At 51.8% G+C, this 14,081-nt stretch overlaps 1 protein-coding gene across 2 annotated transcripts in view; it reads left to right on the top strand.

Moving 5' to 3' along the window:
• CAMK2A (calcium/calmodulin dependent protein kinase II alpha) overlaps positions 1 to 14,081 on the top strand; it is a 64,938-nt gene that overhangs the window by 13,339 nt on the left and 37,518 nt on the right. For both annotated transcript variants that reach the window (XM_055325115.1, XM_055325114.1), the window contains exons 2-3: positions 3,183 to 3,277; positions 10,136 to 10,195. In XM_055325115.1, coding sequence (XP_055181090.1) covers positions 3,183 to 3,277; positions 10,136 to 10,195 — 155 coding nt within the window. The remainder of the gene's footprint in view (positions 1 to 3,182; positions 3,278 to 10,135; positions 10,196 to 14,081) is intronic.

Below are 14,081 nucleotides of genomic sequence, written 5' to 3'. Positions count from 1 at the left end.
TTCGGGTCCATCCCCCTGTCTGGGTGTGGTGGGCGCCTTTGAGAGATGGGTTGTAGGGCAGCCTGGGTGGCTCAGTGGTTTAGCGCCGCCTTCAGCCCAGGGCCTGATCCTAGAGACTCAGGATCGAATCCCACATCCGGGCTCTCTGCATGGAGCCTGCCTCTCCCTCTGCCTGTGTCTCTGCCCATCTCTCTCTCTCTCTGTGTCTCTCATGAATTAGTAGGTGAAATATTAAAAAGAGAGAGAGAGAGAGAGAGAGAGAGAGCGGTTATGCCCTACCGTCTTCAGATTCCTGTTCCTATTCCCAACACCCTGTTGTAAAATCCACTCCCCTGTGTCATTATGTTTCTCACTGTGAACTCAATCTGCTTCTTGCTTCTACAACTAACATTCATGGAGGCCCTATTGGTTGGTAGCAGACATTGGGCACCGGGGCACAGGGCTGTGGAGGAGAAAGTCAAAGTCCTGGCCCCGCAGGAACTTACCGTCAGGTGGAGGGACAAACAGGACGAGAGATCCCAAAGGATCTGGGGCTAGATGGGGAAGGGTGGAGATGGGAAAGGGTGGAATGCTCTGGGAGCACTGGTTAGGGAGTCCTTAACGATGCTCCTCTGGGAGGGAGACTCACGTCTTGCTGCTTTCCTGGGGCAGGTGGGGTGGGGGAAGGACAGCAAGGGTGCACACCCCAGGGAATGTCCATTGCTGTGTGAGGCTATCCACTTGCCCAGGAATTCTAGTGCCAGTGGATAGTCTAATGCTTTTTAGTGCTTTCTGACATTTCCTGGTCTCATGCACCCACCTGGCTCTTTCTTCCTCATCCCTCTCCAGTTTTCCATCTGCTCCATTCATGCTGCTCAGACACGAAATGAGGGACACCATGCCAGGGTGTGTGCAGAGAGGGCATCTGTGCCAGCCTGCAGGCTTCCTGGGCTTGCACCCGCCCTCGTGCTCAGGATAGGGCATCAAAGTTTGGAGGATGTGATGAGGCATGGCTCAGGAACCTAGATGTGGCAGGCTCCCCTGGTGGGGGAGTGCAAATACTGAGTTCTAGGCCTGGCCCTGCCCATGGCTAGCTATGTAAGCCGTCTACACTAAGCTACACTGGAGCTCAGAGTCTTGAGCTCCACTCCTGACTTAAGGAATCAGAATCAGTGTTTTAATAAGACACCCTGGTGACTCATATACACATTAAAATTGAGGAAACCTGCCCACACACTTGCTTCTTGCCGTTAGTCTGCGGTTAGGGTGCTAATGGCAGTGACTACAGTCAGTGTCCGACTCCGTAGGGGCCTCCTCTGTGATATGAAGGAGTTGCACCAGATGACCTTTGAGGTAGGAGGTATGGCATAGTTCTGAGATGTGAGATCTCACCCTCACACTTGGTTTTCTGATGAGACACTATGGTCAAATTGTTTTTTTTTTTTTTTTAAGAATAAGATGCCAGTATTTAAAAATTGGGAAATTTCACGTAAATAGCCAGACTTCAGGCTTTATTGAAAAATTGAACAATCTGGGAAACCTGGGTGGCTCAACTGGTTAAGTGGCTGCCTCTGGTTCAGATTGTGGTCTTGGGGTCCTGGGATCCAGCCCAACATTGAGTCCCACCTCAGGCCCCCTGCTCAGCAGGGAGTCTGCTTCTCCCTTTGCCTCTCACTCCACTCGCTCATGCTCTCTCTCTCTCTCAAATAAATAAATAAAATCTTTTTAAAAAAGAAAAATTGAATAATCTGGGGAGTGGGCCACATTCCACATGGCAATAATCAATGTACCCATGTAAGCACTGAAACTCACAGTCCTCGCCCCAAATTTTTTTCCAACCACCAATACTTTGAGTCCCAGGAGCCTCTTAAAACATGTGAAAAGATGCTCGGCCTCACTCAGTAGGAGAATTACGATCAAGCCTACACTGAGTCACCATTTCCCACCTGTCTCTCTAGCAAAGACAAGAAAGTTTGATAACACACCTTGGACAAGGGGAGAGGTGGTCCCTTCACATATTAGGGAAAGTCAGTTGGTACAATCTCTAAGATGGATAATCTCCCAACATCTATCAAAATTACCAATAACACCTACCCTTTGACCTAATAATACAGTTCTTGAAGTTTATCCACAGACACATGCACGCATGGGCAACATAATTCTAATGCACACATGTAAGATCAGTCATTGCAGTACTTTTTGTAATATGGACTGAACTAACCTAATTGCCCATCGATAGGGGACTGGTGAGGTAAATTATAGGACATCAAATAATGAGGTGCTTTTCATATTACAGTATGGAAGGAGTACCGGCAAAATATTTACTGAAAAAAGGAGGGTTCAGAACAGCATGCAAGGTGCCGTACCCATTGTGTGGGGGAGAGTATTTGTGGAAAGATGCTCATGGACCCAATAATGCCGTCTGTCCCTGGGGACGGGACCTTGGAGACTAGGGTACAGGGGTGAGAGGGAGACTTCTTACTATCTACATTTTTGTATCTTTTGAACTTTGAACCATGTTGATGTGTTACCTACTCAAAGAATGGAAAACTAAAATCTTTCAGAGACCTGGATTCTGTGATTCTGATACCACGTAATTCTGATGTTTTATTTTTATTTTTTTTAATATTTATGTTTTATTTTATTTTTTTAAAAATAGGCACCTTTTGTTCACTAGAAAGTTTGTGAGAAGTGCCCAGTGCCCTCATTGCCCTCTGTTCAAGAATAAACAGAGGGATAACACACACTCTTTTCTAGATTTCACAACATTTTGTGCAAGGCATGGCGTAATTGGCTTTGAAGAGTTTTTTTTTCTCATAAAATGCATTCTTTTGGCAATAAGAAATTTAAATGTAAGAATAAAGACTAACTGGTCAAAGCAGAACACTGTGTACAGTGGAAAATAAGTGAAAATGGGTAGAAGATTCTGATGTTTTAGAATGGAGTGGTGAGCCCAACTTATTACAACCCTGGAAGGCTCATCACTCATGAGGCCAAGGCCCTCGTAATCTGCCAGCAGGGGTTCTCCTGGGTCTCCAGCCCTGCCCTGTCCCAGAGTCAGGCCACAGCAGCCCCTGGGAGCTTGAGCAGCCCTGCAGGAGGGTTCCCTAGCTAACATGGTACAGATGCATGAACTTTGGCATGTCCTAGCAATGCTTCCCTTGGACCCTTCCTTACCTCCTTCGCCTTCTCTGTCCTCCTAGGGGAGCCTTCTCAGTGGTACGCAGGTGTGTGAAGGTGCTGGCTGGCCAGGAGTATGCTGCTAAGATCATCAACACCAAAAAGCTCTCAGCCAGAGGTAGGTGGCAGATCCATGCCGTGCCCACCCTCTGGGGCACTTCTTCCTTCTACGCCTTGGTTTAGAACGAACCGGGACCTGGGTTTGTCCCCAGGTGATGCTGCAGTGGAGAGATCATTCTTCCTGTGGGTATTATGAGAACAGATCCCTCCATTTTCCTTCCTTGGGGGATCTAGGCAGGAGGTCACAGCCTCTCAGGCCAGGCTCGCTCTCTCTCCCACTCAGGTGAAGGGTAAGGTGCCAGGTAGGACTCCTTTCCCTGCCCTTCTGCCACTTGCTTCCTTTCTCATCTCCATACCTGTGCACCCACCATTCCCTTACCTGGCTCTTTACAAGGCTGGCCCTTTCTCAACCTCCAGGTCTCAGCTCAATGTCACATTCTTTGAGAGATTTCCTTGATCCCTAAATCTGAGGGTGTCTCCCTCATTGTATATCTGTCATTACTGTTTACCTTATTTGTGGCTTTACCCCAACCTGGACTTATCCCATTTACTGGCTTGGTCCCGTATTTAACATGCATCTTGAAGATAAGCTCCAAGATGGTGAGGATAGGTCTCATTCCCTGTTATACCCAGTACCTAGGACAGCACCTAACACATCTCAGCACTCTATCACTGTCCAGTAACTCCAGGTACGTTCTGTTTCAGCCACCCCAGTCTGCTGTCTCATCCCTAAATATTCCCTAGAACAGTGGCTCCCAAACCCATCCTCACCCTGGAACCCCTGGAGAGCTTCAAGAACTCCTGATGCCTGGGCCCCACCCCTGGAAGTTGTGACTTAGTGTGGGGTGTGACCTGGGTTTGGGAAAAATCTCCAGGTAATTCCAGTTTGGAAGTTGTAATAAGACCAGCAGTGTCAGCATCATCAGGGGATTGTTATAAATGCAAATTCTTGTTGGCAGACTTAAGGAATCATGATCTGCATTTTAATAAGATACCCTGGTGATTTGGGTGGTTATTGGAACTTGGAAAGCCTGCCCAGGAGCCTTGCTTCTTGCCCTTGGCATGTGGTTAGAGCAGTAATGATAGTAACCACGGTCAGTGAGTTGGGGAAGGTTATCTTCAAAACTCCAATTCCGGCTCTGAAGAGTGTCTAAGCTGCCTCAGGGACCCCCTGGGGTGGAGGAAATCCTGCCGGTTTAGGGTCAGCATGGGAGATGTCACATGCGGGGATGGCATAGTGTCCAGGTGTTTACCTGGCACAGGCGGCAGCTGTGTCTGAGCTGGGGCACAGCAGGTGTGGGGTTCACAGAGGCTGGTACAGGATGTTCACACGGTCCCCCGCAGGCCTCCCAGCAGGCCCCGTGTTGGACAGCGTTGGACAGCGTTGCTGCTTTTCATCTCGCTGGCTCAGTGTTTCTGGGAGCCCAGCGCTTCCTCGTAGCTACTGAACTCCCCCATAGGCAGCCAGTGTCCTACAGGGAGAAGAGGCTGGGTGTGTGGAGGGTGGTTCTCTGGGGGCCCGGGGCCGCGATGGCACCCGTTCAGCATGAAAGCTGGTGCAGAAGGACGACACCTGTGGAAAAGTCTGGAGCCAGAGCCAGGAGCAGGCAGGGAGCCAGGGTGGATAGGGAGGCCGCAGGAGCTCTGCCTTAGGTCCAGATGCTGGGATTTGCCCTGCTTACTGTGTGACGAGTGGCAGTCTGGAGCCTTCTCTGTGCTTTATGTCTCTAGCGATCAAAGGAGATGTCCCAACCGCTGCGATACAGCTGGGGCAAGATGAGAGCCACAACTTGGGGTGACTGGTTGAGGTTGCTTCAAAATGGGGGAGGGTCAGGAGCCAAGGTCCTCCCTGGATGCTGGAGCTCTTGGGCCAGTTCGCTGCACTCTCAGAGCAACCCCCCCCCACCTGCCTCATATTCTCTCTCTCTCTCTCTCTCTCTCTCTCTCTCTCTCTCTCACACACACACACACACACACACACTGACAGAAAGAGACAGATGTATACGGGGGGAAATGGAAGGGGCATTGCCTCTTTTCTGGAAGGTGATTAAGCATTCCTCAGGCAGTATAGACTGGGCCGTGCCAGGAGGAAATCACCAAGTCCTCTGTCTTCGGCAATTTGTAGAGGCTTTGACATCCTTCAAGAGAGGTGGCTCAGGCCTAGGTGAGTGTCAAGGGTGGGAGTGGGGAGGTTCTCAGGGGAACCTTCTCAAAGAAGTCTGCCAACTGCCAACGCTTTTCCCCTCAGCGGGAGAGGAGGAGCAGAGCTGCTTTTAGCAGGTTTCTTTGTTTGCCACTCATGGTGCCTGGGGTGGGGAGCACTTTGATGCTGAATATTTGGCAACATACCCTAAGCCTCTCCTGCTGGCACTCCCGGTGACTTTGGCAGCTCCCAGTGGGGGCCTGGCCCACCCTGGGTGCCAGTCCTCCCCTCACACCAGGGAGCTGTGGCTCCCCTCCCCAGCCCGGGTCAGCCTCTTCTTTGGCTGAGTGGCTCCCCAACCCAAGAGATTTTTTGGCATGTATTTTAAAACTACTCTTTTTAAATAAAAGGCTCATAGTACACACAATTCCAAGAAGTCAAAGGCATGGGATGGAAAGTAAAAATTTTGCCTGTCTCAGGCCCTGCCAAATCCCCTCAAGGAGCCTTAAAAAAAATGCAGCTGCCTTACTTCCACCCTGGAGGGTTGGAGTCAATAGGTGAGGCCAAGCTCCTGCATTTAAAAAATCCCATCAGCGGTTATGATAGCTAGTCCAAGCTCAGGGATAACTCCCTGCCAGGGGCTCTGTAGGCTTCCTAGCCAGATCCTCATCCAGCACACAAAGTTCATTAACATTTTAGGGATGGCTGGGCACGTGGATGTGAATGGTGCAGCCAGGAGCGAGTCACAGGGGGTACAGAGGCCTCCATGGTACCCACCGTCCACCCGAGTGCTGAGGGGTCACTTCCTCGGCTCCCAGGCAACCAGTCCCAGGACATGGGCTGAGAAGCGTGGCATGAGCTCCTTCAGGCTGCCCCTGAGCTTCAGGTCCATGCTGTGAAGGGGGCAGGAAGACAGATCCTTCCCGTCTTCCTCATCTTACTCCCTACCCTTGCCTGGCACTCTTGGCCCTTGGGATTATTTCTCCAGCCTCCCAGGATCAGGAGCCCTGTTGAGGCCTTCTAGAGGGTGGGGACATTTCCTCTTCCAAGACTTGAAGGTCTGTTTCTTCCCCTGGTTACTCTGCCTCTGGCCAGAGCCCCACTGCCCATTGCCCGCTGGAGGGCTCCCCATGCAACCTCCCCCTGCCCCTGCCTTGCAGGCAGAGCCTTCCATGCTGTCCAATGGCACTTCCCTCATGCTCTACTCTGTCTTGCCCTGCACTGTTGGCACTCTCTGGCCCTAGGAGCCTCACTCTGAACCTTACTTTCCCTCGCCTTTGACTGCCCACCCGCAAGGAGGAGGGACAAGGTTCACACGGTACCATAGTGGGCATCAGGGCAATCCTCCCAGGTACCTGGGCAGGAGGCATCCGTCAGGCCTTTCAACGTTGTGGGACTATATTGAGCTGAATGGATTGCTTCATCAATTATGAGAATGGAAGGCAATATAGGATAGCATTTATGAACATGGGTTGAAATCCCAGCTCTGCCATTGCTTAGTGATGGAACTTTGGACAAGCTGCTTAGAGTCTCTGGGCCCTGGGATATGGCAGTGACTGACAGACAAGGTCCTGCTCTCATTGCACCTGTTCTCTAGGGAGGAAGACTGTAAAGAACATTAAACGTATACATAAGTAAACGTATACATAAGCTGGGTAACTTTAGGTAGCAATGAGGTACCACACAGGGTAGTGGGGAAGTGATGGGGCCAGAGAGACACTTAGATAAGACAGCCAAGGGAGCTCTCTGAGTAGGTGATGTTGTGTTGGACCTGCCTGAGGAGACGGAGACAGCCATGAGCAGACCCAGGAGAAGAGCATTCTAGACAAAAGGCCCAACAAGTGCAAAGGGCCTGAGGTGGAAAGGGACTTGGTGTGCCTATGGCCAGAAAGGTGGCCACTGTGGCTGAAGCTCCAAGGCCAAGATGAGGCAGGTCCAGCTGGTTCTGGCTGGGTGTGGTGAGGAGTTTGGATTTCAAGTACATTGGGGAGTTTGATGCTGAGGAGTGACAGCATCTAATTCACATTTTAATAAGATGTCTTTGGCTGCAGAAAACTATTGGCTGGAGTGAGGGGAGCACCTAGGAGTAGTTCCTCAGAGCTCTGAGTTTTTATTTTTTAGAGATTTATTTATTTATTTATTTGAGAGAGACGGCTGGGAGGGAAGAGGGAGAGAGAGAACCTCAAGCAGACTCCGTGCTGAGTGCAGAGCAATGCGGGGCTTGATCTCACCATCAGCCAAAACAAAGAGTTGGACACTTAACTGACTGCACCACCCAGACGCCCCAGGGATCTGGGTTCTAATGTACCCTATTGAGTGACTTTGATAATGGGGCTGTTCCTTATCACTGGGCCTCAGTTTCCTTACCTACATAGCAGAGCAAGGCCTCAGAGGTCAAGAGAAACACAGTCCTTACTTTCTTTGAGGCATGTCAGATAAAAAAAACATTTCAGAGTTACAAAAACTGTTGGATAACATATATGTTTACATAAATTCAACAAATTAATGCTTTTAGCACTGGAAGTTGCAATGCAGTGTGATTGGACGATGCACAAGATGATTGCCAGGTTTATAAAAACAGCTCCTGGCATTTCCAGCAGCGAGGGCTGGCCATCAGGCCCAAGTCTGAGGCTCTGTGATCAGCGTGTCCTTTCAATGCTGTCAGCTTAACTGGGCTCCTGGGTGACTTCACACGGCAGCGAAAACATCAGAATTCTGCATTTGGATCCCTCATCCCCTGCATGTACAACCTGGGCCAGAAGGCCCCTAACCCCCTCTGATAGGCCCCACTTGACCAGCCTGGTTTCTGGTTCTGCTGGGGATGGTGGGGTAAGGGACAGGGTGTCGGGCCAGCGGGGGATCCAGCCATCCTCAGTCCACTGAGAGCCCTCGGCAGCCCTCCTGTGTGGGAACTGGCAACCTGCTATCCTGGAGGATGTGGAAGGAGGCTGGGAGGGAGGGAGGCCAGGGGCATGTCCCCCATATCCTCCCCTTCCCCAGCCTGTAGCCCACCTTCAGCTGGGGAGTTGAGCTTCTACTCTATGGAAAGAGGATTGAACTTAATTGCTCTGCTGACAAAAAAGCCACATTTCAAGATTGCTCTTGGCTTCTGCAGCCTGTGGAGAATGGCCAGTGATTGCTCTAATAGAGGGGCGGGGAAAGGAAAACTGGGTGCCTGGGGACGAGGACTGGGGCTCTCTACGTCCTTATTGCCCTCCTTGGTGGCTGCCCACTCTGAAGGGGCTCTTTAGAGACAGGAGTTCTTGTCCTGGTTCTGCTTCTGAATGTCTATGTGAGTTCCCTCCTAGGGGCCCCGATTTTCCCATTCAGAAATTGGGGGCAGGTGGAGGTGGTGACGATGAGTCAGGGCATGGAGGTACAGGAAAGCTCACCCCTGGAGTCTGACTGCCTGGGTACAAAGTGTGGCTCCTCTGATCACTGCAGGTGTGACTCAGAGCCAGGTACTTAGCTTCTCTGAACCTCTCTTTCCTCCTCTGTGAAGCCAGAATGTGATAGCACCTCCCTCAAAAGGGTCGTTGTGAGAACTTGAGATGGATATATGGGTGCTCTGCAGTGTGCCTGGCACATGGTAAATTTTCTACGAGCTCCCTTGGTATTGTTTTTGTTTTTTAAATTAGGGCATTAACTATGAAACTGTGAGAAAAGCACCAGAAGGGAAATTGAGAAGTACATAAAATGGGGACAGTGGTGCTCAAAGCATAGGGTCGTTGGGAGGACCGAAGAGGGTCACGAGTAGGATTGCTCCCAGCAGCCTCAGAGTCGGAGACCATGGGGTCAGATCCTGAACAAGGCCTCTCTCTCTGGGGGCTTGGACAAAAGTCCTGGAAAGCAGGTGTGGGAGCTCTGGGTAAGCCCCGATGCGGCCACATACAGATTGTACCCTGCAGATTCTTTGGGGCTCTCAGTGTCCCTGGTCTGGAGTCCTCTGTAAGGGAGGTGGCCTCTGTGAATTAATACAATTCCTCTCCTGTAGAGAAAATATGCACTCCGTTAGAAAGGTTCATCATTCAATGATTTGTTCTTTAATTCAATTATTTCTTGAATACCTACTATGTGTCAGGCATTTGGGAAGATGCCAGGGGTACAGAAGAGACCAAATTCTTGCCCGTAAGGGTAAAGATACCCATGAGACAAAGTAGCATGTGTTGTCTAGGGGCCCTGAGAGCACAGAGGAGGGGCCCTTACCACCCTGGCAGTTGGGACAGGCTGCCAGGAGAGGGTATATTAGAATAGGTAGGAGTGAGTGAGTGATGGCCAGTGAAGGACAGGTGGGAGGTTGAGAGGGAAAGTTCTAAGCCGAGAGAACCACATGAGTGAAGGCCGCCAAGCCCAAGCGAGAGGGCTGAGGGGGTGGGTCTGGAGAAGTGCCATTTAGCAGTTCAGTCTGGCTGGAGTGCCCTGTGAGGGAAAGGGCTGGAGGCGGGGGCCACAGGAACCTGCCCTGAGGGGGTGTTCCAGGCTCTGTGGATGGGGCTCAGGGAGGCACCTCACTTGAGAGCCTTGGAGACCAAGGCCTGGAGAGGGGAAGGGACTTTCTGAGGCACTGCACCCTGCTCCCCATGATTAGGCCTCTGCTGCATCCCACTGCCTTCCTGGAGAACCCAGGGGCCCGGCCAGAAAGGCGAGCTTACCCAGATGGGGCCCAGGGGCTGCCCTGGGGTGTACAGATCATAAGCGACCATGAAGAGGCAGGGTCGGAGTGGGTAAAGTTTCCTCCCTCACCTGGGACTCACCTGGGCATCTGTGTTTCAGACCATCAGAAGCTGGAGCGCGAAGCTCGCATCTGCCGCCTACTGAAACACCCCAACATCGGTGAGCTGTGGGGGACGAGTGGGGGGTGTGGGTAGAGCCTGGCCCTGTGCCCTGCCTGAGCTGGTGGGCGTTTGGGGCTAGGAGGGCAGCTGCTCTCTTCTCTGGGGATGGTGGCAGGAGTGATGGGAAAGGGGGTGCCTTTAATGGTCTCCACATTTCTCAGAGACCAGCTTGGTGGGGGGGTGGTGAAGAAGGGGCCCTTCCTCCTAGCCCACGCTGCCAGCAGCCTCCTTCAGAAAAGCTGTTTCAGGAAAACTCTTGAAGCTCCGAGAGAGACGAAAATAGGCCAGGCTTGGCCTTGACCATAGTGGCCTACTCCCCAAACCTACCCCAAGCCGAGTTAGCCTGGCACTGTGGCCTGCCCACCTACCGAGACCAGCGGCCTGCTTGCTCCCTGCCCCCAGTGGCAGGCTCCAAGGTGGCCCCTGTCCGAGGGGTAGAGTGAGCACAGCCCACAGGGGAGAGGCTGGGCCTTGACCATGCATCACTGCCTGACCTCCTTGCCTCCCCCATGCATGACTGGGGGTCTGCATCCCTCCCCATCAAGGTTCTGCATTGAGGCAGAGTGGCTGGAGGGGGTGGGGTGGGGACGGGAGGAAGAATAGAGTCTAGATATAGCTCTGTCGGGGAATGGCTGTGTGACCTTGGGTAGGAGCCCTGCCCTCTCTGAGCCACTTTCCCCCATCTTCACGAGGAGATGTCTTCTGCATAATCTGGGGATCTTGTTAAAAGGTAGATCTGGTTCAGTGGGTTTGGGTGGGGCCCAAGATTTCACACGTCTGACACGCTTCAAGGTGATGCTAGCACTGCTAGTTCACAGACCATGTTTTGAGGAGCAAGGCCTAGGTGTTCTCTAAGGAATATTCCAACTCTGACAGCCACCACGCCTTTGCCCTTGGGAAGGAGGCATCTCTGTGCCCAGAGCCCCAAGGGTTAACTCTCCTGCTGGAGAGAAGCATCTCCATCTGCTATTTATACCCAAAAGGCACCTCCCCTTCCCTGTGCCCAGGGAGGGGAACAGAACTGTGCAAACAGCAGCCAGAGGCTCCAGGGCCAGAATCAGAGGAGGGGCAGCAAGGCGGCCGCTGGGGAGCAGCCCTGACTGGACCCCAATCCCTGACTGGCTTTGCAGACTCACTGTTTGGCCCTGGGCAGCTCCTGTCCTGCTCGGGGCCTCCACCTGCCCAGCTGTGTGATGGAAGGCGTTGTGAGGGATCTCGACTACCAAGTTCCATGGTTCTTAGAAAGGCTGTCAGCCCCAGAGGAAGGAGGCGGGGAGGGTGTGTGCGTAAGTGTGTGTGTTGCTGCACATTGCAGCTGACTCAGGTCAATGCTGCCTCCTTCTCCCTCTCACCGCCCCACCCCCGCTATACATGGGGAGCGGTCCCTTATGGGCTCTGGGGGTGACACACTGCGGCTCAAATCCTGGGTTTGTGGCCTAATTGCTGTGTGACCCCAGACATGTTGCTGAGTCACTCTGAAGCTCAGTTTTCTCATCTGGAGAATGGCAATGATACTCGCCTCATAGGGTTGTGATTAGTTAGAGCACAGCACTGTGACAGTCCCGAGGTAAATGCTCTATCGTCATGAAGCTGTTCCTCTTTTTCCTTAGTCTACACCTTTCCACAAAACAACCTTACCTGAAAATGTAATCTTCATACGATTCTCATTCTTCTGAGTCACCAGTTTGGGGTGTGGTATTTAACATGGTGGTTGAGGGAATGGGTTTGCACCTGGGGCCCATGCCAGCTCTGCTGTTCACCAGGTGTTTGAGCGTGCCCAGGCTCATGAGGGTAATCATGGTAGGCAGCCACCCTCTACAACTGTTGGGCAGGTTAAATGAGAAATTGCAAGGAAAGCACTTAGCACAAGCCTGGCCCATGGTAAAGTCTCAGGAATGGCAGCTACCCGCCTTACCGACGTCACCATCATTGAGGCCTTCACTCCTTCCTTCACCTATGGCAAGGGCATCTGGGGCCCCACCACATGCCGAGGTCTCTGCTGGGGGCTGAGGATGAGCGGGGACGGGGCGGGGGTGGCTGTGGGGTGGCTGATGCACAGAGAAGTAGAGAGCAGAACTGAGCCCCAGACCAGGAAGATCTGGGGATGAACCCCAGAGCTATCACAGGGCTGAAAGGGCCCTGGAGGGTGCTGCTTCCCAAGGCTCTAAGCATCCCACTTCTAAGTAGATTATAATCTGCCCTGTGGACAGAGAATCCAAGAGGCAAGTCTGTGCCAGGAGGAGCCAGACTGAGTCCTAGTCAGCCTGCTTGGTGACCCTAGCCAGGCTTCCTGGCCGCTGCCCAGCCCAAAGTGGACCAGGTCAGGGAGGCCCTGGCTCAGCACAGGAGGGTCCACCTGTACTGTGCACATGGGACAGGGGCAGTGTCCCACACTCCATACCATCACCACCTGCTGATAGGACCGATTCTGAAGACCACCCCGGGGAACAGGGGATAACCTGAGAGTTTAGCAGGTGATGTGGGGTGGGCACGTGAAGTGAGGCTGGTCGGTGATGAAGATGACAGTGCGCCATTTGTCAAGTTCTTCCTGGTGCCAGGCACTGTGTTGAGGGCTTTACGAGCATCATCCATTAGCCCCCCCCCCCACCGCCACACACACACACACACACACACACACGAAGCAGGCCAGTGGTGTTACCACCCTAGGTAGGAAAGGAGGCTCAGAGAGGCTATCTAATTTGCCCAAAGTTACACAGCTTATAAGAGGCAGAGCTGGAGGTGAATCCTGCAATAGTGACTCCAGAGCCCAGGTTCCCAGCCACTCCATTTAGCTTCCCAAGTGGACATCAGGAATGTGCTGTCAGGAGGCAGTGGATACAATAACAAGCATTACCCTTCAATTTCCAAGAAAAAACTCATCACTGTTGGAAATATGAAAGGAATGTCAGAAATTCGTGAGCCCAGCTATACACATGAAAACTAGGTTACAGATTCGTTGGATCTATGGCAATATTTTTAAAAAGTCAAAAACGGGCAGCATAGCTCAATGACCACAGGCATGTCAATCTCTGCGAGGCAGTGAGACCCTTTCATACCCTGTGGTGGCTCTTGAATCTTTCTTTTCCTCTTCGGCTTTGGACTGAGTTCTTTCTCAGGGTAGCCTTCACTGATGGGAGGGGAGGCTTTATGTGTCTTGTCTCTTGGGTTCTGGGCTGTGATGGTGTCACCTCTCAGCGACTAAAGCTCACCCCAGTGCCCTTATGCAGGTGGGGCTGGAATCCAGCCTGTGTTCCCCTTGCTTGGATGCTTAGAGGGGCAGCCTTTTTAAAAAAAAAAGATTTATGTATTTATTTGAGGGGAGGAAGGGCAGAGGGAGAGAGAGGAAATCCTGAAGCAGAGTCCCTGTGTGTGGAGCCTGACACTGGGCTTGATCTCAGGACCCCGAGATCATGACCTGAGTTAAAATCAAGAGTCAGATGCTTAATTGACTGAGCCACCAGGCGGAGGGGCAGCCTTTTGAATCAGCATAAAAATACCATCTGAGTGAGAGCACCAAAGGACCCTCTCCCCAGTTTTGTCCATTTCCACGAACCCTGAGAACCTTCTCTAAAGGAGCTGAGGCTTCTGGCCAGTGGGTGGATCAAGGACCCTAGTCTTGATGGAGCTCTTCTCAAATGGCTCTTGACCCTGTTCTAAGAGCCCATTCTGAGATGATTCTGGTCACAGTTTGGCTTCTTGGAGCTTCTCACACTCAGGAAAGAGATGTTAAAAACATACATGCCTGCCTACAACAGAGTAGACAGTAAGGAGTCCACTCCCCAAGGAAAGGGTCTTTTTTATTTTTTTATTTTTTTGAAGTTTGGGCAGTAGCCACAGAACTTTTTTTTTTTTTAAGATTTTATGTATTTATTCATGAGAGACAT

Source organism: Nyctereutes procyonoides, unplaced genomic scaffold (genome assembly GCF_905146905.1).
Source record: "Nyctereutes procyonoides isolate TBG_1078 unplaced genomic scaffold, NYPRO_anot_genome, whole genome shotgun sequence".
Taxonomy (NCBI): Eukaryota; Metazoa; Chordata; class Mammalia; order Carnivora; family Canidae; genus Nyctereutes; species Nyctereutes procyonoides.
Note: the sequence above shows the minus strand (reverse complement) of the source record. Positions and strands in the feature narration are given on the sequence as shown.